The following is a 25,997-nucleotide window of genomic DNA, read 5'->3' as shown; positions in this document are numbered from 1 at the left end:
CTAAAATATATTCAGCCTTGATTGTACACAGCAAGATTTATTATTTACAGTGATATAATTAATAATGCTCGATAACGATCAATACTAGATTTCATATTTTATTGTGTTCAATGTTATATTAAATTTATTTATTACAATTATTAATAGCTTTTGTTTCCTTTTTTTCTCTGATGGATTATTTGGAAATGACAGATTTTTGGTTTGTGTTCTAAAAGCTACATAAACAAATTACATCTTGTAAAACCTCCCATAATTCAGTCAGATTCAAAACATTTCATTTCAAGGTATTTAGTAGATGGAGAGTTTTTTTTTCTTGTATGGTGCCTTCAAAAAGGTGCTTCATAGTAATAATCTCACAGTAATTTATGTTACATTAACAGACTAAATAACAATGCTTCAACCTGCCCAACATCAAAAACAATCTATACATTTTTACTGATTGATATATATATATATATATATATATATATATATATATATATATATATATATAATTATTGTTATGTGGAAAAACAATGTGTTTATAACCAAAAATAGCCTTTTTATATTCATTTGTAATAGTACTGATAGAGAAGAGAGCCTTAAGTGATTCCCACAGACCCCCTTAAATGAGGCTGCTAGCTAACGTGCTACATTGCTCACCTTCTTGAGGTTCATTGGGTTGTGAGGGGACACTTGCTGACATATCATCAGCTGCTGATTCTGGTAGGGACAAGGACGACAACCCATTTACCATAGTTAGATGAAACATAGTTCCTCTCATTGTGGATATCAGAGCTAGCAAACAGGTTGAATTTAACCACTCACTAACTAAACCCACCTTTCTTTGAGAAAAAGTGTGACATACTGATGCCCTCTCTTCTGCCTGTCCTCTTTCTCCTTTCTTTCTTTCCTTTACTGTGACCCAGACGTTGCAGCCATGGCGCTCTCTGGCTTTGTGACTGCTGCGTGAGCTGGCCTTGGCTGCTACGCGCCCCTCGGCCAGGTGGACTGTACCATTTTATGCCGTTGGAAGGGGGGGGGGGGGGGAATTAATTAGTCAAAATAAAGTAGGGACCTCTGAATAAATATACATTTCATGAATAATAAAAGACTGTTTAATGTTTTAAATGAGAAAAATACTGCAAAGTACTTGTGATTTTTAAACTTAGTTTTTTTTATTCAACTTGAAACTTTTTTTGGGCCCCTGACAGCTGTAGGCCCTTAGAATCTTCCAAATCTTTCACCGCTTTACGGCGCCCCTGCCCACAAGTTATCTTGCCACAAAGTGCTGTGCAAAAACTAGGCATCATGCAAATACGTGTTGCAAAAATACAACTTTCTGCACACGTGATGCTTTTTCAGAGTCACTTGCATTTGGTACAGAGCAAAAAGAGCAGAGTAGTATTACATAATCACAAAATGTCATTAAAAGGGATTATAGCGGAGTTTAGCATTTAGACATGTTTTAGCTTGTCCTTTGACAGCACTCTGCAAGTTAGTCCCCATTTGTCGCACAGAAAGCGACAAATTAGTGAGAACCTGTTGCCCTCTGCCCCCAAGGTATGCATGCAAAAGCATGAAAAATTGGTTGGACGAAGAAGAGAAATGTGGCTTGAAGAGTAGGGAGGGTATTTTTTTCATTTTCTTTCTTTCTTGGAGACTTAAAGCTCTCATGGTGGAACAGAGATTTCCCTTTAAAAAATGACAAGAAAATCTCACATTTATTTACAGTGATCCTTGACTCATATTTTTATTTTTTTTATCTTTAAATTGTACTGAGGAGGAAAGCTCCAGAGTTCCTGTTTGAGGGAAATAGAAGAGAGCCAGATCAAAGTTGAGCTGAACACAATAGGATTTGGACTCTCATTTCCTGATATTTGGACATTTCCCCTCTGATTGGCTAACAGCAACACAACTACCACTGACTGTTTGCCCTGCAGCATTGCTGTTTTAGCACAAGCCTAAAGGAGTTCTGCCATGTTTTGGAGTTGCTAATGCTAACAGTTAGCTTCTACCAGCTGAGCCATGCTCTGCTGTTTCCTGGATGCTAAACCAACAACAGCCTTCCCCGTTGTGAGTCAAGATGTGTGAATCCATTAATGTGTGAGTTTCACCGTGTATTTTCTATCGCAAGCTAATGCTGCAGGAGACATTTTTCCTGTTCAGCCTGCATGAAAAACTCAGTGACCCGTTATAATCAGAAATAATCTTTTCTTCTTTGTTTTTCGGTAATCCTGCGAAACTCAAGATGAGATTGTAAACATAAAACATGAGTAGATACATGTCTCCCTACTAAATCTTTACTCTCCTGGCTGACAGCACAAACTCAAGTTGTCTCCTCCAGCTAATAGACATTCTTTAATTTGGTTCTCACAGCTTATCTCAGATAAACTTGCTGTACAGCCACACGGCCTCAGATGTGAAGTGGGCCATGATGCTGTTTCTTCTGTCTCTTTCCTGCTTCTGAAATCCCACTCAGCAAACAGGTTGTTTTGAGTCTGTTTCTTGGACTGTTCATGCTAAGATTCTTAAAGAAGTCTGCAGTGAGGAATGCATCTAGTGCCTTGAATAATTCATGGTATATCTGAGCCTTTTGTGCTGGTTTATTATAAATGTTGAACACATATATTTTTTCCGAAGGCCTTTAGCGGTTGTTTTCCACCAGATTCTGAGTTGGGTTAAGCCTGGATCTCAGTTACTGTGAGACATCACGATCCTGTGGCATGCAGCTGGCAGCTCTCCCTCCCTGCTGAGCCTCTTCTCCTCGAGGAGCGAGCAGATAACCGTGCTCCTGTTTGCCATTACCTGATTCTCCCTTGTTACTGGAGCAGCCGTCTTTGCCATTTCTCCGAGTGTGCTGCTCGCTTCAGCGGCTCTTTCATCAGAAAATCATCTTGCATTGTGCTCTTCGAGATGGGGAATAAATATTTGGTTTAGTTCGCTGCGCTCTGCGTCCCGTGTGTTAGCCTCTGGTTAGGCTGGTCAAGACCAAAGCCACCGCTCCTGTCCCCTCAATTTATTTTGATATTGAACATGGTCATTAAAGTAAGAGGGCTTCTGACAGGTGTTCACTATGCATTAGGTAAAAACACCCATACAAGTCTTTCTTTATATTTTTATATCGTTATCATTAAGCTTTCATTTATAGCATTTTAGACAAGCTCTTCCCACTTAAGGGGAGATCTTTAACTCGGATGTGATAAATGCTGGCTCTGTCATCTCTTTTTTGTGTGGTTGAGAAACAATATCTCTATTGCTCTCTTTAACATCATAGCAATGCATTTCCACACGTTGACGTATAGTTGTTTTTCTCTAATCAACTTTTAATCAGACTTGATCATGTTAATAGATTATATTTATAGTAATAACTGCCATGTAAAGGCGTGCAGCTGAAAGCTACAATGGCAAATCTGCAAAATAAGCTGGCTTCAAAGTCTAGACAGGAGCACCATGGAACACACTTCTTCCCCAGAGGCTGAAGCTCATCAAGTCTGATGTTTTCCTACTACGGAGTGATTTTAGATGTCTATTAATAACTTTAGGTGTTCGCATTTTTCTAGACTGGTCTGGGTGGCAATAGCCGTGTTTTCCACTAAAGGAGTTATGGGGAATTTCTAGGAGGGGGAGGGGTCACAAGGACAAGATGATGTCACAGTCCTCTCAGCTGTTGTGTCTCCATACAAAGTTGTCCCTTTCAGGACTTAAAGCTACAATGGCAAATATGCAAAACAAGCTAGCTTAAAATGTTTTTTTTTCTCTCCATGAAGCTATTCTCTCTCATTTGTCTAAAAAGCTTCACCAAAAAAGGAAAAAATATGAGGAAAAAAAGAAAAATTCATAAATAAAAGCCTTGGCCAATAACACGAATCAGTCAGATGCAACAATTGCAACATCCAGTTGTTGGTCTCACTGCACCACTGCAGTTCCCTGGTCCTCCATTCATAGCACACTCACACATTTAGCAACAGAACACCATGTGTGAGAGGTTCTTCACTCAATAATATCAGAGAGGGAGAAACAGCCGGCTGCTACCACTTCAACTTCAGGACAAACTACCAGAGTTCAAAAAGAAAAACGTGAAGTCACGGACAACAAGCAACGGCGACTGGTGTTTAGCCCTATCTCATTTCCTCTGGCAATGCGCATTCCCATATCATATGGACGTGGCCCAGGGATGATGGCTGACGGGAGGGGTGACCGTTATGGGCCTTCAATACTAGTGCTGGCTCCACACCGACTAGATATGGTAGGGCCTGGATTTTTCCAAGCGCAACCAGTTGTTTTGCAGCCCACTTCCCAAGACGATTTGCTTCATGCTGAACTGGTCCAACGCCTACCATTAGGAGGAGCCTCCGATTGGTGGGTAGAATCAGTCAATGGGGGCTTCCAGCATGCAAGACTGATTTTCATTCTGGATACTATGGAGTAAACATCTCCTCTGACTGAAGCCATCTCATTTTATAGAAGTCTCTCTGCTGTGAGCTCGCGCGCACACACACACACACACACACACACACACACACACACACACACACACACACACACACACACACACACACACACACACACACACACACACGTGCACACCAGCACTGCCAGGCTTGAGCTGCGCAGCGTGAGGACAGATTTCTGAGTCAGAGTCTCCAAAAGCAACACTGCTAACAGCCATCTTGGTTTAATTAAAGAAGACACCGTGGACTTCTCTACACGTCTTTTGCCCCGTCCATGTGCTCGGAGATTGCACGTTCCTGAGAAGTGCGCGTGAACAAACCCAACTGATGCGGGACCCGGAACGACACCATCCGGGCCAGACTGGGCCAGATGTGCAAGCGGCATTCCATGGCCGTGTTTGTGTTTAAAAGCTAGCTTGTTCAGCAGATTTGCTATTGCAGCTTTAATAAAAATATGATAATTTTTCAATGTTTTAATTAGCTTAAATATGTTTTATTTACATTTACAAATACATACATCATGTTTTTTTTTTCACTTTTCCTTCATCTGTGCTTGAAAAGTTGTTTCTTGTTTTCCTGGAAACTGTAACAGCTTCCTAAAGCAGCTTTTTTGCTGTTGCAGCCTGGCAGGAAGCAGACAGTTTAGCAGTGAGCACCCGTTTGTCAAATGCTCCATCATCTGCAGCATACCCCAGGAGGGTGTGGAGGAATTGGATTTGGGTGAGGAATGTGACAGAGTCATCCCAAGGGATGGATGTGACATTGGCTCCGTGTGACGAGGAAGTGGTAATGAGGTGGTGTGAGTACATTGGTACCCTGTCACCCACACAGCTCTCCAACATCCCTTCTACAGTATTTGTCTCTCTACTCCTGCTGTAGTAATAGCTTAGCAACTAGCTTTGTTTCAGTTACAGCACCGGGAATGTTGTTACAACCTCCGACCAGTCCCTGGCACTCCTCAAAACAGGCTCTTATTGCTTTTAGTAAATGCATTCACTTTGAAAAGAGCTCCATATTCAAGGACAAGAAACTAATACACTTCTATCAAATTTTTAGTCGTTCACTTGTTCATTTGGTTCCAATTTTGTCTGTTAGAATGTTCTCTTATGTGGAAATGCAATACGGTTAGTTTTTCCTTGCTGCCAAAAGGCAACTGCTGGGTGATAATGGTTTTGGTGTGAGTGCATGCATATGTTTTATTATGATGTTCTTTGTGCAAAATATTTCTGATTGGATGTCAATGAAACTTTCAAAATATATCGACGGACATCAACAACTAAGGAACTATTGTCCTGATTCGATTCTTGACACAGCTAATCACTAGCCAACGCAAAAATGGCTTTAACTCTGTCAACTTTTAGATGATGAATTAAAATGTCATTGGTGTTCAGAACATGTATAAACGTTGCCATTAACAGTTGGAGCCATTGCTAGTCAGATAGCAATATATCACACAAAACAGATTTGTTACGTTCATTCTGTGTTTTTTATCCGATAGAATTTTTTGTGGTTCTTCATCATCAAATAAATCTTGTTTTTAACTTTGCTGACGTGTTTCGACATCTACTGCCGCCTTCGTCAGAGCAATCGCCAAATCAGAAAATACAATAGAACAATCAGCCATAACAGACCACTGCACAAGAGAAAATCATGTCATGGACTCAGACAGCACGCGGATCATACACACAGAACAACAGAAATTCAAAAGATGGATCAAAGAAGAGATAAAGATAAGGAGGCATGGACCCAGGACTATGAACAGGGTTGAAGGAGTATACACGCTGGACCACTCATAAGACTTGGTGATGAACGGAGAAGGCATGGGCAGTAGAGGGAGATATCGTCTTCTTTTGCCCGCAGATAAACAAAGTGACGCCACCAACATCGGCGGTTGCTCTGACGAAGGCGGCAGTGGACATTGAAACGTGTCAGCAAAGGTAAAAACAAGATTAAGTTGCTCTGTGTGTGATGAAGAACCGCAAATGAATAAATGTTTTTTATTTCTTTATTTTTTTTCCCGTGTCCTGTCTGGCTGTGAAGCAAACAGAATTAATGTCTGAATGCTGGTAACAAGCCTTACAGATTTACTCTCAGGTGGAGCATCAAAGCCTGATACTTAAAACTTTATTGTTATTGTATGCTCTTTAATTCTGACCAGACATAAAAGACAGAGGTGAAAGAGAAAGGAAGAGACAAAAGAACAAAAATAAACAATAATGAACAAGAATTTGCTTCTAGACCTGCAGAAAGAGATAAGAAAAAAAAGGGACACAACAACAATACAACAAGATCAAGCTATCACTGCGTCAACTTGATGAAGAAATATATAATCAGCATTGTTTAACTGAACAATTACACGATTATATATCACTGTGCATTTAGTGCCCACCATAGCCTTAAGACATGTTGAATGTGCCTAAGTCGATACTTATGAGAGCACCATGTGAGCACCTGTGTGTGTACACGCGCTTGTTTATGTAAGGTTTCTCTATAGGAGCATCCAATAGAGTGTGAGGGGCCACAGATCTGCCCCCTAAAGATGTGCAGGAGACGGAGGGAGCTCCAAGTCCCAGAGATCCAAGAGCTGCCCCAGAGCACAGGAACTCAAGGGAGACTGTGACCAGAAAAGCCCTCGCTCCCCTCGAGAGGTGCAGAGGATCGCCCCGGGGGGCCACAACCAGCAGCCGGCAGAGTCCCGGGAGATATCGGCGGCAATAATAAATGAGTTTTAATGAAATCCTCGGGGTGCAAACATTAGATGTTTTTCTACAAATCAACAACTTTTTGAGTCAAACGCATTAAAGAGCAAGTCTTACTACTCCACCCACACATCTAGTTTGCACACCTCACCACGAGGAGGCGTTGCCTGGCAGGCTGAAATGGCGGAGCTGCAGGAGCGAATGGCACTGACTGACTGTATCGTTTCGAACCAATGGCTTTTGACTTGTCTTGGTGTTTCAACTCCAACTCGCCAAGGAGGAGTAGCCAAGCTCAAAGCTTGGCTGCTTTTACACCCCACATCGGCAGTGCAGCTGATGTAATATGGTACCGGCTGATGTCCCAAGGTACCGCCTAGCCAATAGAGATGGCCGATTCAAATTCAGTATAGTGCATAGTTTTAGCCTGAAAAGGGCACAACACTGATGGTTTTGGGTTGAATATTTACATTTAAAAGATTCACTAAAATGCCAAAATAATGACGTGTCTACATCACTATTAGACACTCCTTTATAGTTTATCAGCAAAAAATTAGTTGATATGGGGTGACTTGCTCTTTAAAGACAGTCAACCATAACTAAATGAGCTAAGGCTGAGTAAAATAAAAGTCATCCTGCATTTTCATAGAGGTGCCGATACTCACCTTATTCTGACAGAGCAGGGGTGGGGGTGTCCCTCTGATCTCCATCAGAGCAGGAACAGACAGATGAATGGGTTTCAACTGATTGATGCCTGGAAAGAGTACCGGTGTGTTGAGAGGTATGATCACCAGTACTGAATACCATTCCATACCAGCCCACTTAATATACTGGTACTAATAGCCATTTAAAACATATACTCCAACTGCCAAAAGACCTTAACCCTTTCAGAGTTGTGCACAAATGTTATTTTGACGATTCATCCAAAATGTCTCATCACAAGTCATTTTGCATTAATTGGCTTCTTATTCCTGCTAGTGGTGTGCATCTCTACCTGCCTCACGATTCGATCCGATTCCGATTATTTGCCTAACGATTCGATTTGAGTCTGAAATGCATCACGATTCTTCACACAAAAAATTTCATTATTTAATAAAAGCAGAAGAATAGTTTTCAATTTCTTTTTGATTTCGAAATCCCTGAAAAACAGAACATTCATCTATTCACTATAGTGAGCAATAATTTTTAAAGTGTGCTGCCTATAATTACTTAAATAATATAAGAAATAATGTTTTCGGTAGAGCAGCTTTAAGATAGAATATTACTGAACTTAAAAATAGTAAACAAATACTGTGTTAAGTGATTCTTTCACATCCAGGATCCCAAAACCGAAATTAGCCCAGACATCCGATTTAAATGTAACGGGTACATCTTTGATTACTGGTAATGTTGGCCCTGTATCCCTGTCTGCCTTTTCTGTTTTAAATTGGTGCTAGGGCAACGCAGTGCGCATGTCATTGCAACTCTGCCCCCAGAAGTAATTATAAAACCTCAAAACTTTATTGTCCTGCATAGACATAGACCAGGGGTCGGCAACCAGTTCCCATCAAAGAGCCATTATTACCCTTTTCCCACAGTAAAGAAAACACTGGGAGCCACAGCAGCCGTGGCGTTGTGGGCGGGGCCTACCCTCAGACAGCAGAGAGCTGCTCACAAGCAGCCAGTACCGGTCGCTCGTGTACGTCAAAGCTATCTTTCATAAGACGATAATCAATAAAACGATTTATACAAAGTGGATCCAGAAGTTGTAGCCCGTCTCTGCCTACAATATTTTGATATTTTTCACCCTGTTGGTGGTTTTACTGAGCAGGTGCCCCTTGTGTCATACGTTTCTTTTTAAAACATGTTTAGACTGTTCAGAATACAAATCCAGGCTCTGTCACGTTTGATTGTTGTAATTAAACTTTGTAGGTGGGGAAGGTCAGAAAAGGATCCGATCAATTTTTTTTTCCCTCATTTACAGTGACGGAGATAACAGCGCAGTGCGCCTGGCTCTGGTGTTAATCAAGTTTAATTATATCTCTTTGCAACAATTTTCACAAGAAAACAGAACAGTTAAAAGCAGGGCTTGTGTTGTGTTGACCGGATAGTTCCCGTATTTAACCGTTTATTTTGACGGAGAAAGAATTACCCCGACGCATGCAGACGAACTGACACTTTATTCGTTTCGCGCAGATGTCGCTAAATCACTTAAGAAATGATTCCCATCTGAGCTTGACACTGAGCTCAGCGCAGCTCGCTGTCAGCGCGTACGTACGGCGCACAGCGAGCTGAAGATGTGGAGAGGGGCTTGGAGCACGTCGCAGAAAGCGCATGCAGGAAGATTCCTGCGACTGAAGCAAGACTTGTCACTTAGAAAATGTTCCCTGATTATGAAACTTTGGCTGAATAGCGCTTGTTCCTGTCTCCAATGTGGCGACACATCCAGGAGCCGTCTGAGGAGAATCCCAGAATCTGACATCCTCCAGCTCAGGAAGCGCATATGATTACGCACAAGCGTGACGCGTCAACCCGGTCTCACAGTAAGACCGGGTTGGACCTGTTCAGGTTTACGCAGACAATCTTTACATTTAGAATTAGCTTACAGATGTAAAATTAATGCAGTAAAATATAAAGCATTTTATTTAAATATCCATTCATTATTTTACAAGCACAGAGAGCCGCATCAGATGGATGGAAGAGCCGCATGCGGCTCCAGAGCCGTGGTTGCCGACCCCCGACATAGACATAGGGAGAGAATCTCATTATGTCACGTTGCTGCATCGATGCGGAATCATGCACGGCTGAATCGCGATGCATCTTAGAATCGATCATTTTTCCCACCTCTAATTCCTGCCCAAGCGCTTGCATTGTCATTCCAGTGATAGAGTCCATATACAGAATTGGCTCAGGGACAACAGTAGCTGTCAGCTGCAAGATCCAGCATGATGTGATGGTAGACATGTGACAAGTCATTACAAACTGCTTTTGGCTGGGATATCTGGAAACATGTCATTCAGCCACTCGCATAATAATAGCTACTCTCCTTTTGTATTACCTTGGTTAGAATTGTCTCGCTCTCCTGATGCCAACACAGAAACACAACTTTTCCAGCTTCTGGCTCATTTTTGAGGTGGTGTTTCTGTCAATCACAGCTGTGGTTCTTTAACTAGAGATGTTAACAAGAAGCTCTGTATGCCTACATTTTTGAGGTACAAAGTATTTTTATTCTTTTTTTCATTTATTTATTTTTTTTAAGTGACGTGCATTTGTTTCAATGTGTCAGTTTCCGTCTGTCCCAAACAACTCAAGCACAGCGACTGGAAAACAAATATGTCAATTCCTTGCTGGTAAATGTGTGTCCCTGAACTGAGCTGTAGTTTCCTGTTGGGTAGATGCATGTTTCAGGATTGTTGTAAATGACTATTTTCTCCTCACTGACTGCCTGCTGCAAGTTCTTGAAGAACAAAATATGAATAAATAAACAGAGAAAAGCATGCATTTTTTATTACTTAATGGCAATTTGATCAATTTTCTAAATTAATTTGCATCAAAATGTTAAGAAGGGAGTCAGAAGTTTTACATGTGAAATTCTTCATGAAAAAAAAAGTTGCGCGTCATCACCTGTCAGAGAATAACATCCAAATTTACTGCTGGAAGACTGCAGCTGTCCTTGTGCCTCTTAAGTTCATCGATTCATTGTTCCTCTGAGAGCAGATTGAAGGTCGCGGCACTAAACTGTGTCAACAAACAGAACATCACTTTACGCTACGCCGACAGCTCTTGCCACTAGTTTACCATAAAACTGCTGCAATCCATATTACAGTTCACTCATCTTATTCTCTTTCTTCTCCTCTCCACAGAGGCCACTATCCTCAGCTACGATGGCAGCAAATTCATGAAGGTGCAGCTTCCAGTGGTGATGCACACAGAAGCTGAGGACGTGTCTCTGAGGTTCCGCTCCCAGCGAGCCTACGGCCTCCTGATAGCCACCACGTCTCAGGATTCGGCTGACACCCTGCGCCTAGAGTTGGAGAGTGGCCGCGTTCGGCTGACTGTCAATTTAGGTAACGCCTCGGATGTACACTGCAGCAGCAGCAGAGCCAGTTCAGGCTTGTTAGCACATTCAGATTTCTGCCTACACATGCCATCAGTTGTTACTATTTAGTGGATCGGTTGAGAAGAATGAGAGTGTGTGACAACTTTCACGGTCTGAAGTCTGCGGCTCAAGGCTTACTGCCAGTTGAACACACAGATGCCACCGCCTAGCCGAGAATGCTCGCTGCTCATTAGGTCTCCGTATTCAGATCCATAGATGAGGAAAATTCCTAAATTCTGCATTATTATTGTTGACTTGAGGGTTGTAGAACTTGTAGCTGCTTTTAGGAGTTCTGGGAAATTGCTGGGAGGGGTGAATGTGACAGGGGGAAAAATGCTAGCTCGCTCCTCTCAGTCGTCGTTTCTCCAAACAAAAACGGCCCTTTCAGGACTTATCTGAGACGTCAGCATAATGGGACTGTTTTGGCAGTGAGTCGATGCGTTTACATGTGCATCAGAAAATCAACCTATTGCCCTAAATATACTGACGTCATTCTTTTTAAATGTTAGTCTTGCTGAAGGCAAACTGGTTGTAATCATGCTGAAGCACCTAGATATTGTGGTAGGAGCCCGACTGCATCTGCATGTGAACGGCTCAGTCGAGCTGTAACCTGTAACTTCTGGAAGTGACAAGACCATGGAAGCGGTCTTCTGTCCTTTCCTTCGGCCATTGTTTATATCCTGTTTTAGCCTTGTTTGCTTCACTCCCGCTAGCCTTTGTTTACTATTTGCTAAGCTAACCAAAAGAATGCCGACACGAAAGGGTGCATGTCGTGACCTACTGTGCCCAAGTGCAATGAACTTCATGTGAGAGTTTGGTTTTCTAACATACATGTGAACTATGACAAAGGCTCCCAGTTCTTAGATTAACCTAGATTTAGATGCACATTTAAGAGTAGTGAGTGACAATCACTGATCAGCACCAAAAGGCCTCCACTGATATTAATACCATAAAAAAAGTTTCGTTCTGTCAAAGTGCGCCCAAATTTGATCCCTTCAGGGACCGGGAGAGTGACCGTGAGAAGTAAAATGTGGCGTTCAATGATCAGAAGATGCACCGACTCCGTGCTCACGCTAAACAATCTAAATTATGGTGTAGTCGGCATTTTTCAGCGTTGTGAGTTTAGAAACAGCTAATTTTAAATCAGCTTCAATGCAGTTTTTTTTTCTTTTCCTTCGTTGCTGGTTGTTTTGTCAACGTCTGCCTGTGTCATTTCCAACTGAGTTCAGCATGAGTTAACCCCTTTTCGGGACGGCCTTGTTAAATGGAGACACTAGTATGCCGTGAAGGTCTGGTAAAATTACCCAGAGGTTCCGATAGTGAAAACTGGCCCAAATATCACAATCTTTTGGGTATAATTATGTGGGTTGGGAGCCTAGTGATGACCATGGGAAGTTCAATGCCTGCCAAATGATAGTCATCAGTCTTTTCCTTCCACTGACTAAACAGAAAAAGGCTCCCTAAGCGGAGCCATTTAGTCGTTCATGCACAGTACACAAGCCCGTGTCTGCTGTCAACCTCAAATAAGCATGTGTCCCACTCACGAAAACAACAGCGTCACGCTCTGACAGGGCTGACACGTCAGATCACCGGCGCCACAAGAAGATGCCCTCTGATGTAAACAAGAGGCTGCCCTGTTTTGTTTTCTTTTGAATTCTTTTTGACACATTTAAGACTTTGAGTTTGTCTCCGGCCTCGAGCCCTTGAAACCAGTCCTCCTTGTCCCTCGCTTGAAAAAACAAAAGCCGGCGAGCATTCTCTGCGAGGATAGGCTTGTGTTGTTCTCTGGCTGTTTGCAACCACTTTTCTGCTGTGGTTGACAACACATGACAAGCAGGGCCAAATGGGAAGGAGGGGTGGGAGGAGGTTGTTCTGGGTCACCTTTCTTAGAGCACGGCACAAGCTCAGAGCTCGAAAACAAAACTGTAAGAGAAGATCGGGACTTGGTTTTACTGAGAATTTCTTGTGTGATGCCAAATAGAGCTTTTATGATCACGTCAGTAGAATATTCTCTAGTATCATGGAAGCAACATATAACTGTATTGGCCAATCTAACTTGTCTTTGGGGAAAATATGTTCAAACATTCATTTTGTTTTGTTTAGATTGAATTTGCAAAAAATTGATGATGTCAATAATATGAATAGGAAAAATAGAGGGGAAAACAGCACCCGATTAAATACATGTTTGTCTCAGACTTATAAATATTATTTTTTGATAAAGTCCAGACAGCTGGACAAGTCTGCTGCCAAAATATTAAAAGCTAGAAAGGTCCGTTAACACTGTATTAAAACTTTGATGTATACACATAAAAAAGGGGAAACCTACCAGTTGGCCCTGTGTGACCCTGACCAAAATCTGATGCTCTCCTTATGACATCATCTAAAAAAAAAATAAAACCTGCAAAATATTAATTCTCAGATGAGCAAACTAAAACAATAGGAAAATATAAGCCTCCGCTCTGCTGATTCCATCCTTTGCTATAATATAAAATCCAATAAAGCGCCACTGCAGAGCTTTTACCAGCTGGCTGCAGCTGGAGGCCATGGGGGAGAGCATCAGAAGACGGACAGCATCCGTGTGTGTGTCCCCAGAGGGGTGGACTGTGTGCTTTAATGATGTCTGCAGCTGTAACGTTGAAAGATGAATTTATCTCTCATCTATTCTTCCCCGTCTAGATTGTATCAGGATAAACTGTACCTCCAGTAAGTTCCTGTTTCTTCTTCTTTTCCAATGCTTGCTGTTTCTTTTTCTGCTCTCTACACTCATAGCATAACCCCGCTTGCATATGATTTTTCTGACCCTGAAATCACATTTTAAAAGTCCTCAAAAAGCTTTTTTAAATAGAAACTGAACAAGTGTCGTCATGCATTGGCATTGTGATCCCGTATTATTGTTGAGGTAATGGAACATGGGTACTTCTTGGTGGTTTTCAGGTTTCTATAGCAACAAGAGGTGAGGATGGAGGAAGCATCAAGTTAGTGATAAACCTGAATGTGGCAGTCAGCTGTTACTTTACACAACAAGCTCTTCCTAATTAATGAACCTTTAGGGTTGATATAAAGACCACAGTTATTTTAGACATGATTGATTTCCTTCTCTTCTTTTTATTCTTCATTTTTATTTTTCATTTGTTTCACCTTTTTTTCAGTATTTTATGCAGGTTGTAGATTGATGAGGCCGTTCAAAGCAAAGAGGAAATACAGAGTGTGATTTTTATTATTGCCATTAACCTGCCTCACAGAGCAGAAAGAACGGGATGACGAGTAAGGCAGGGAGAATAGATCCTGTTGAGTGTGTGTGTGTGTGTGTGTGTGTGTGTGTGTGTGTGTGTGTGTGTGTGTGTGTGTGTGTGTGTGTGTGTGAGTGTGAGTGTGTGTGTGCTTGTGAATAAAGAAGACACAGTGCAATATTTTGTGATAACATTTGTTATTCAGGATTCCTGATAAACAACTTATAATATGATGTTTTTGTTTATTTGTTTTTCTTTCTGATTCTGATGAGAGAGACATTCTCGCAATGAATAAAGCATGGAAATCGACTGGTATAAAAACGTTTCCATACTTCTGTCTAGGGATGCACCGATATGAAATATTTGGGGCGATACCGATATCTGATATTAAGATCACTCTTATGGCCGATAACCAATATTTGCCAATACCAATATCTTGAATTGTGATCGGAAGAAGCTTTTCCGGTTCACGCCTCACTTTTGTTACAGCAGCGGCCCAAAACGATCTCCTAACACGTGGATTTTCTGCTTCCTGACGTGTGATGTATGCGGATGAAGATCGGCTTTAGAGCTGAGATGTTTTTTCTCACGGTGCGGGGGCTCGTTCCGATGCCCACACAGTAAAAACATGCAATGACGACTTAAATCGGCATTGGCAGTGAATGAGTTAACATCGGCCCAGTTTTATTAATTGAACCGATACTGATATGTTAAAAAGTGACTAACATTGGCCGATACCGATATTGATGCCGATATATTGTCCATCCCTACTTTTGTCTTTTTTCTGAATCGTGAACTTTACCTGGTAAGACCAGCAGGGCTTTTGTATCGTTTTATTGACTTTCTTTAAACCTGGGTGTGATGTGCATTTGTTCTTTAGATATTTTAGTCTGCTTCTTGTTGTCTGACTGAAGTGACTCCCTACATTTACTGGTCTTACAGTAATCAGGTCTTCATGTGAAACAGAGCTCAGCTTTACAAATGAGGGCCAGGTCGGTTTGGATGTTTTTTTCGCCTCTTCATCAGTAAAATTATCCTTTGTATTTATTGAGTGATCTTTGACATTAAACTAGGTTTGCTTTTTGAAAACATTTAAGTTGATGAAAGATGCAAAAACAGACTATATCTGTGCAGATGCAAATACTTTTTCACAGCACTGGATGATAAACTGTTCTTGGAAACCATCGGAGTCAGATTTCATGTGTGAGTTTTGCAAACGCAGAAGGTCACAGCTTGATCAGAAGTGGTGGCTTATTACAAGAAAATGCCTACACACACACACACACACACACACACACACACACACACACACACACACACACACACACACGCGCGCATGCACGCACATAATTACAAGATATGACCTCCAGACATGCTTCTTTTAACCCGCTCTTCTTAGCATCTTTCTAAATGCTAAATAGTGTTGCCTGTGCATGTTGAATTACCTCCCATGTTTGTGTATGCAAACAAAAAGCTCTAATTCCTTCATTTACCTGTTTTAAAAGGTCACTTTTGGATGAAAGAATATGTTTTCTTAATTATCAAAAGCTAAAGATGTTTGTGTAGATCACAATTATAATTTTCTAGCTCAATAAATCCAAAGGGGGGTATGTTGATTACTTTAAAAATCAGATCTGGAGCCTTTAATCCCCTTTAAATAAAAAAAGACGACATGGCCTTGTGACACTTTTGCACAAATAATGCATTGATTCTGCCAGGATGTGTTTTAATAGTGAACAGGTGAAAGCTTGAGCATAGCGACTTTTCCTTTTATTGCTTTTGGCCTAATTGTGTCACAGGAAAATGTTTAATTGAAGTTGTTGGAAGGAACTGTGTTATACCAGCAGATTTCCTCTCATAAGGAGCTGGCTCCTAATTATATATTTTTTCCAAGGTTGTTATTTTTATCCTCCTCCTTTTTTTTCTACATGTTAATTAATTTGTCCTGTCAGGCGCTGCAGCTCTGGTCAACTCGGAGGATGAGAAATTTCAGCACAGACTCAAAGAACACATCACTGTCAATTAGGGACCCGGTCTCCCCGGGGCTGCCCAGACCTGTCTGAAGACAACGCTGCTGCTTCCTCTTTAACACTCAGAACAGGCCCTGAGTGACAGTTGATGAAAAAGATAACCTGAAAATACCCTGAGATAAATTACCTGATTTTTTTTCTTTTGTTTTTTATCAAAGTTGTCATATTTACAGTATTACTATAAACAGTGAAGCTCCCAAACGTACTGTGTGTGTCACGATGTGGGGATGTGCAGGACCCAAATATGCAGATTCCCAGGATGACTCGAGGCAGAAGTTGGTAAAAGTAAAAATCCTTTTATTTAGGAAGAAACGAAAATAAATCCAAAATGGCAGCGAGCCAAAAGTCCAAAAGTTCTGGAGGACAGGACACCCAAAGGTCTCTTTAGAGCACCAACAACTGGAGACAAAAAAGCTCAGACAGAGCACGAACAAACGCTGACAGAAATACAACAATGGACCGACACAAGACAGAGACAAGACAGGGCTTATATACACAGGGAGGAGTAATTAGGGAAATTGGCAGCAGGTGTGTGGAGTGAGGGCTGGAGGGAAGACAGGTGAATCAAATAATCGACCTGGCAAAACAGAAACAGAGGAGGGCAAATACCTAAACACAAAACTAAACAACAATATCTAAAGACAGAGGGAAGGGCTCACACAAACTAGCTGGAGGATGACATGACACACACACATACACTGAGTTGGGGAGGACACACACACACACGCACACACACACACCTACACTGAGTTGGGGAGGACACGCACACACACACACACACACACACACACACACACACACACACACACACACTGAGCTGGGGACAAAGAGGCTGGAGCTGACCTGGGAGGAATGATTAAAAAGGGAAACAACATAAGACACTTAACTGAGACGCAGGCAAAGGACACATGAGGGCGCTATGAGACACAGAAGGGAATCCAGAGAGGGATGGAGAAACATCAGGAGACACATGAAGGAAGACACAGACGCAGACACAGACCATGACAGTGTGCACAGATCAAGGAGGAGAAACTAATCTTATTAAGATTATTATCTCCAAAAGGGCATTTATTTATTTATTTTACTGTAAGTGTTTTTTTCTTTACCTGATGTTTACCTGTTTTTTTCCCTCTGAATCATATGAGCTGCAGTGTACCCATATAGAATATTTTTAAAATAAAACACTAGTTTTCAAAGATATTTTGCTTAAAGGTGCAATGTGTAAGAATGGAGTATTAGTGACATCCTGTGGTCAAATTTGGTTACTACAATCACTTTCTCATTACCGTTTCACTAATGTTGTTATTACGGATCTGCACCAGAAGATTCTAGATAACTAGGAAAGACAAGTCATACGCAGCAAGTTGATAAGTAAATATTTACATTGTCATAGCTTGTGCTAGCACTCTTGGGTGTTTTGCGGAAGGGCGCACTTACTACACTTATTACGGTAATACGCCTCCTGCATAGAGGAAGTTGTTTTGTTGGCTTGCTTTTATTGCTCTGAATGACTAATTTACAGAAGAAAAACATCACGTTTGACGCGGTAATATTAAGTTGTTATTATTTGAAGAAGTAGCACGTTTTTAGAGCTAGCTATTGGCTTGTTCACCGTTAGCATTTTTACCCCAATTTACCCGGTATTTGAGTAAAACAAAAATATGCTGTGGCTTCTTAGGGGTACAAGAAATAGCTTTTGGGTCACACTTGTTACTGACTTCAGTTCCTAAAACAACTCAATAGCTTTTTGTTGGCCGCTATCGAATTACATATGCCAGAAATGCAACATTAGCTCGGAGATACGACAACCCCACACTCACTGATGGGAAGCAGTAGCTACGTGCCTCTATCCTTTATTTTGAAAGGAGAAAAAGTGACAACTCTCGCAGCCAGCTGAGAATTAAATATGTTTCCCAATAACCTTCCTCCCATCATGGTTGAGACTTTAGACTGTTTAGGGATTATTTCATTGTAAAGATCTCAGTTTATTCTTACACCCGACACCTACAATGTTTAAAGCAAATGCATTTAAAATGTAATTTCATCTTAGAATTTATTTTAGTCATAGTTTACTTTAAAGTGTTTGTTTATTTGCATTATTTAGCATACCAAGCTGCTTTAAACCCTCTTTAAAATCCTGGGAAAATACAGATTATAAATACGTACAGACCTTGTCTATCTAAGGGGAACTGATAACAACAACAAAATAATAAACTATTTAAAATTAATCACGTTAAAGATGAAAAAAATCTTAATTTTTTTTATTTAATTTTTTAAGGTAACCTTTTGCCAAAAGCCACTTACTATTCAGTCATTATCGTTAACAGTGATTGTATACCAGCATAGAGCTGATTAGTTTAAGCAAGTGTATGCACATACATAACAGTAATTAAACTGCTCTATTATTAATGCAGAACAATCTCTCACTAGTTAGAGTAGAGATTTTAGTCACGATGTAATACAGTTGGAACTGTTTGCAAAAAACAAGGACCTTTTCCAACGAATGTATTCATTAGACCGATTCATTCTGTAGAAAGAGTTGAAGGTAGTTTCAAAATTGAGGGTATGAATCTAAAAGGATCTGGAAATTGGTAGCTTTTTGTAAAATAAATTCTCAATTAATGATTTTTTTTAAATATTACATTTCACAAGAGAATGCACCAATAACATCTAACCATGAGAAGAAAACTATCACAAAAAGAACCACAAATATGCTCTGCTTTAGAGAGCAGTTATGATTTCTCTTTATTTTCTCTCTTATTTGCAATGATGACTTAGAGGAGCAGTATGTAAAAATTCTACAGTGAAATAATCTCAAAACAGTCTTAATACCTCAGTCATGTTGGAAGGAAGGTGCCAGCCAGCTGGGGGGTTGTCAGTTTTTGTCCTTTCAAAAAAATTAAAGTGGGATGTAGTTATGGTTTACAGTTTGTGAGCCTAAGAGGTTGCCATGTCTCTAGCCATCTAACTCTGCATCAATGGTATTTGTAATTTGACCCTGACGAGCAAAAGCCTCAGAGCTGTTTAAAAGGTAACTAAACCCCAAAATAACGTTTTTTTTTTCTTATAAACTGTATAATTGGGTCTTTACAAATGCAATCTTTCTGTTTCTGTGCATTTTTGACATGTTTGTGCAAACTTGATTAAATCTAGAATCAAGGTCTAAAAACGTCTTAGTGCTGCCCCCTGTGGCAGAACAGCAGTTACTGCATTTTAAACTTGTGATTGACAGGGGCTGGTACAATTTCACATCATTGGTACAGTCTCCTTCCATTCCCCCTCCCTCCCAGGATGGAAATTCCCCACACTTGGCCATGCCACTCTGTGCCTCCTGGCAATGCCCACTTTTATAGCATTTTTCAAATCTTGACTAGGGGTAGAGTTACATTTTCTGACAGTGTGCAGTCCCTCTTTAAAGAACCAAAGCCAGTAAACAGGAGTGACCCAGAAGTTATTCCTTGTACCCCTATGAAGCCACATTATATTTTTGTTTTATTCTAATATGCGGTGAAGTAAGCTAGAGGCTAATGTTGAGCTAAGGATGCTAATGATGAATTGGAAGCAAATAGTTAGTTCTAAAAATATCTCACATTACCTTTTCAATTACCAACAACTCAATATTACTGTGAAATGAATGTGTGAAGTGAATAATGAGTGAATCATGGCATTTTACTTCCTTTAAAGAGTCATTCAGAACTACATCAGCAAGCTAACAGCAAGTAGTAATACCCACACTTCCTTTAATGCTGGAAGCATACCCTAATAAATGTGATAAGTGCTCATTACCACAAAACACTCAAGAGTGCTAACACCAAATATGACAATGTACTTATTTACTTATCAAATTTCTGTGTACAACTCATCTTCTCTCGTCATCTAGAATTTGCCGCTGATTTGTAACTGGCAACTGCAAAGAAACTCATGGAACGGTAGTGAGAAAATGATGTTTGTTTATAAAAAGGGGCTGCAGTAACCACATTTGACCACAAGATGTCATTCTTGCTTCATTTTTACATATTGCAACTTAAATGCCATGTATTGTTGCAAATTTACATAAAACCACTACTGGCTTTTCAAAATCCTTTCATATCCAAATTCAATAGCATCATTTCTGTTTCAAATGCTGTTTTATTTGGGATAAATAAGCGACTAGTTATGATGCTGCTATGGGTGTGATTTTTATCAGTAATTCAGCCCAGTGGCATAATGCTTGCCCAGTGCTTTCTTTTTTCCCGCCACCTGTGTGAGTGACTGTGTTGAGGCAGACAACACCCGTATAACCCCAGTTAAAGCCAGCGTGAGCTGAATGAGCAGAAATCACATCTTCCAACGCTGCACAGTGAAATATTTCTGCCGTGCTCATGTGAACCTGAGGTCAGGGAGGCAGGTAGGGATTATTATTGATCCATCACTGCAGACACAATACCTGGGCTCAATAAAGAAAGAAAGAAAAAAAGAAGGAAGGAAGGAAAAAAGTAACAACCTGTTATAGCCTGGTAAATTTGTTTGAGTATTATTGAAAAAGTACTTTTTATTAATCATGGTTCTCTTTGAAAAACACGATTTAACCCCTTTGGTAGTATGTAGCTTCTCCTTTAAGCAACCATGGAATAAACTACCTGTAGTTATGGAAAAGGCTCAATTAAAAAGAAAGAACCCCAAATAATGTACAAAATAATTACAAATCCAGTTCACATAAGGTCCAGATCTGTCCTAGTCATACACATTATTTAAATTAAACTGTGATATAATCAGATTTAGTAGAATAACAGTTGGTAAAAATACTCTTTTAAAAGAAACAAATAAATTGCATAAAGTCTCTCATTTAGAGAAAGCACAGGGTGACGGGGAAGCAGAGGGACTCCCTTTTAGCAAAAACAAGTATCTGTTTTGAGAGAGATGGGCTTCAAAAGAGACAAACACAAAAATTGTAAACGGAAAAGACAAAAGTAAGGACAGCAATGACTGTAATAAAAACATGGTTCTTCTTGTTGTAGAAAATGAACATTAATAGAAAAGGGAAAGTCAATTTAAACTTGGACAGTGAAGGCAGCAGAGTGAGGAAAGATGGTCAGGATGTCCTCTAGGTGTCCATGCCTATGGCATTCCTGCTAAAGGGTTGAGTCAGGATGTTAGTCAAGCTTATCCCGAATGTTAGATTTATTTTAAAACAATTGTTATTGTTTCAGAAGGGTCAGATCAGGAGTCTACACTGAGGACTTGGTTACAATTTGTCAAAATGATAGTTAAAAATTGGAAGAACAGTTGCAGTGACGATAGTAATTTGGTATTAGGGATTTCCCTTGTTTCACAGACCTTGTGATAATTATTACAACTCGCAATGGCCAAAAGGCCTTGTGAGTGCCATCCATCCATTATCGTCTGCTTACCTGAGGTTGGGTCACAGGGGCAACAGTCTAAGCAGAGAGGCCCAGACTTCCCTCTCTCCAGCTCCTCCAGGGGAATCCCAAGGCGTTCCCTGGCCAGCTGAGAGGCGTCCCTCCAGTGTGTTCTGGGTCTTCCTTTAGGTCTCCTAGCATTTGGACATGCCTGGAAAACCTCACACCTCACCAGGGAGGTGTCCAGGAGGCATCCTAACCAGATGCTGGAGCTACCTCAACTGGCTCTTCTCAGTGTGGAGGAGCAGCGGATCTACTCTGAGCCCCTCCCAGTTGACAAAGCTCCTCACCCTATCTCTAAGGGAGAGGCCAGCCACCCAGCAGACAAAACTATTTTCTATCGCTTGTATCTGCGATCTCATTCTTTTGGTCACTGCCCAAAGCTCATGAGGGTTGGAACGTAGCTCGACCGGTAAATCGAGAGCTTTGCCTTCTGGCTCAGCTCCCTCTTCACCACAACAGACCGGTACAACACCCACTTCACTGCAGACGCAGCACCAATTTCCCTATAGATCTCACGTTCCATCTTTCCCTCACTCGTAAACAAGACCCCGAGATACTTGAACTCCTCGACTTGAAGCAGGACCTCATCCCTGACCTGAAGAATGCATTCTACCCTTTTCCGACTCAAGACTATGGTCTCGGATGACGATGCGTTATCCAAAATATACCACTGCAATTGTGTGCCATATGAAAGATTAAGAACATCCAGCATCAAATTAAAGAGCAAATCAGAGACGAAAGTTAGTCCTGACCATTTGGTGACAGCCTGGTTTGGACCAAACTGAAATAAAAGAAACATTAACTGATGCAGACATAGATGTTGAACAGAAATTTATGTCTGCATGATATTGCCCCCCCCCCCCCCCCCCCCCTCCTCTCCTTGGAGAGCAACAAGGACAAAATGATGGAAGGCAAAGATCAAGCATACTTGCAAGTCCAACTCCATCCCATTATTTCATATCTCCCCTCCTTAATCCCTCACCAGTCGTCTGGTTTCAATCCCGCCCCAGTGTTTGGTGCTTACAAAGCAGAACCGTCCCTCTGAGATTGACTGTGCCCCAGTGCTCTGGCACCCTCAGATTTGCATACACATTGCACTGCAGCTTTGAAGATTGTCAAAATGCAGGGCATAAATAGCAATAAATAGGTTCAGGTGGATGAACCTGGCACCATTCTGGGATGCTCCCCACAACGGCTGATGTAACTGGAGCTTGGGGATTTTAATACAGGCACAGTGGCATGCCCTTTTCACCCTGTTTTGTTATGTCTGCGGAGCAGGGACACATCTGAGCATAAAGGCAAATCTTTTTTTTTTTTTACATGGAAAATGCAATAAAAAGATGTTTTGCCAAAGTTGGATCATCCTGGAGATTTCTTTAATTTGCATTTGGATTTTAAAAAGGTAGATTTTTGCCTTTTTTTGAATACTTTTGAAACTTCTTTTATGGTTTTATGGTCCAGGAATAGTGAATGACATCACCACTGATCACTGCCTACTAGCAGTGAGACTCGCGCCTTCTACAATATTAATATGCTGCTCTTTATATTGTTAGCTAAATGGAGTATTTATGGGTCAAACCACAGATAATAGATTAATATCTTTTTTTTAATTCACATTCTGTATTTGTAATCTTTTTTTGACTAAGTACCTGATTTTGAGAATTGTTCATTTTTCATTTTATGCTTGGTTTTTAGTCAAGAATTCAATTTTTATTTATTTAGTTTTTTTGAATCACCATTTCTCTTCATGCAGTCAGTGTTAGAGGAATAGTGAGTCGCTCTGTTGCAGGTTAACAAGATGGAGAATCATGTTTTGGCTGGAGGCTTTAGTTAGTTCATGTAGTTATCTGCTGCCACCAAGTGGAGAGTAAGAAAAAGCCTGAGAATCAGAAGAAATGACAACATGCAAGCTTGTAATTTCTTTATGGCCATTTTAGAAAACATCTATGAGGATTTATATATGAATAAAAAAATGCATCCTGTTATAACGTCCTGATTACTGTTTTGGTTGAAGAAAAATGGAGTTCGGTACGACTTTAGAGACGTGATGTCTAATGGTGCTGCAAATGCAACTCAGAGCAGTGTGTTTTTAAGGACCATTAACTATGTTTACCTTAATGTTTCCAGCCTCTGTCCAACAATTTCATTTTTTCTTTTGTTTTCTTTCTCTGATTCTGTCCATGCCTTCTATTATTAAACCTTTCTGTTGTGTGTGTGTGTGTGTGTGTGTGTGTGTGTGTGTGTGTGTGTGTGTGTGTGTGTGTGTGTCCACGCCTGTTAATCGGTGTCTGGACTGTCCCACAGGCAAAGGTCCAGAGACTATTTTTGCGGGTCAGAATCTGAACGATAACGAGTGGCACACCGTACGAGTGTTCAGGAGAGGCAAGGGTCTGAAACTGACGGTAGATGATCTGCAGCCTGTAGAAGGTACTCTTCATCCTTCTTAATGATGGACAAAGTTTTTTTTCCTCACTTCCACAGACTTTAACTTCCTCTAGACATTCAGAGTCATAGAAAAGATGGAGGGGAACCCTTCATATCCTCATCTTCATCTACTACCAATAACACTTTCTCTCCCTCCTCCCCTTCTTTGGATCAAAGGTCAAATGGCAGGTGACCACACCCAGCTGGAGTTTCATAACATAGAGACAGGCATAGTGACGGAGAAGCGCTTCATGTCCCTGGTGCCCTCCAACTTCATCGGCCACCTCCAGAGCCTCGCCTTCAATGGCATGGCCTACATAGACCTCTGCAAAAATGGTGACATTGATTACTGTGAGCTCAATGCCATGATCGGCTTCAAGAACATCATCGCCGATCCCGTCACCTTCAAGTCGCGCTCCAGTTATGTGACGCTCACTACTCTGCAGGCCTACTACTCCATGCACCTTTTCTTTCAGTTTAAAACCACCTCCCCCGATGGCCTGATCCTGTATAACAGCGGGGATGGAAACGACTTCATCGTGGTGGAGCTGGTCAAGGGGTACGTGGATGATCCTTGCTTCAATCTAGGGAACTAAAATAATGCATGTAAAGTTTGTATTATTATTATTATTATCTCAGATTAATGTCAATTTTCCTTCTTTGGTGTGTTTTTTTCTTTTCATGTGGATTTTACATTTAATTTGCTATATATAATTATTTTTATTTAGTTTTATTTGTGCAGCACTTTGGTCACTGCAAGTTGTGTCATTTGGGTTAGGATTAGGGTGAATTGGGATTATTCACAATTATGGTGTAAAAAACAGCAATATACATATTTGAAGGGAGGCATGATGCCAAACAATTTAATAAATAAGTGTTTATTGGCATTAAAACGTTTTTTGTTGCATGAAATTACCTTCTGGCTTTCGTAGGTGGTGCTTGTTTATTCAGAAATCTCCATATAAACGGATTATGAATTTAATAATGCAACTCATACATTTGTCAACTTTTCTTAATTTTTTTTCTACTTGAGAATTGAGTGTTTTCTTATCACCTCCATGCCAGAATGTTGACTTTATAAAAAGAAAAGCTGTCAGCTAGTACTGTGCTTTTTGATCTTCATAAAGCCACAGAAAATACCCAACATGAAAGAGAATCCTAAACACACGGGTGCTTTTTACTGCTGAAACGTCGTTATAAATTAACCTTTGGTGATGCCTGAAATTAGTCTTTTCAGTGTCTTAAACATTTAATTCATGCCCTTTAATTAAATGAGCATTTAAAGTATAAATTGTCTGTGAGGGGAAAAAAGCATGGATGGGTTTTTCTTCTGTTAACTGCCAAGAATAAGCATTTGAGACTCCTGAAATACAGATATTAGTCAAACATGACTGCTGTAATGTTATTATGTAGTGAATTATGGGGTTTAATTATGACCAATAAGATGTGATAATTCTATATAAATATAGAATATCAAGCTGATTGATCTTTGAATGTTTAACCGGAAGAATTTAGGATTCTTTGCTTATTCAGGGACCATAACACACTTCGTATTAATTCAGACAGTCCAGTATATAATTAAAATAAACTTGGTTGGCTCGCCATTCTGTAATGGTTTAATTTACATGTTATTTAATGAGCCATAAGACATAAGATTCCATAGTAAATATGAAATCAACCTTATGGATCTGTGGGTACTGTTTA

General features: G+C 40.6%; 1 protein-coding gene across 19 annotated transcripts in view; it reads left to right on the top strand.

The window, feature by feature from the left end:
• The window catches only part of LOC107375745 (neurexin-1a), a 462,507-nt gene that overhangs the window by 205,463 nt on the left and 231,047 nt on the right, over positions 1 to 25,997 (top strand). For 16 of the 19 annotated variants that reach the window (XM_070542354.1, XM_070542364.1, XM_070542359.1 and 13 more), the window contains 4 exons: positions 10,972 to 11,175; positions 13,884 to 13,910; positions 24,174 to 24,296; positions 24,471 to 24,852. In XM_070542354.1, coding sequence (XP_070398455.1) covers positions 10,972 to 11,175; positions 13,884 to 13,910; positions 24,174 to 24,296; positions 24,471 to 24,852 — 736 coding nt within the window. The remainder of the gene's footprint in view (positions 1 to 10,971; positions 11,176 to 13,883; positions 13,911 to 24,173; positions 24,297 to 24,470; positions 24,853 to 25,997) is intronic. The other 3 variants (XM_070542374.1, XM_070542368.1, XM_070542361.1) reach the window with 1 other exon arrangement.

This window comes from Nothobranchius furzeri, chromosome 12, assembly GCF_043380555.1.
Source record: "Nothobranchius furzeri strain GRZ-AD chromosome 12, NfurGRZ-RIMD1, whole genome shotgun sequence".
In the NCBI taxonomy this organism is placed as follows: Eukaryota; Metazoa; Chordata; class Actinopteri; order Cyprinodontiformes; family Nothobranchiidae; genus Nothobranchius; species Nothobranchius furzeri.
The sequence above is the reverse complement of the archived record's forward strand: the minus strand, read 5'-3'. Positions and strand labels throughout refer to the sequence as shown.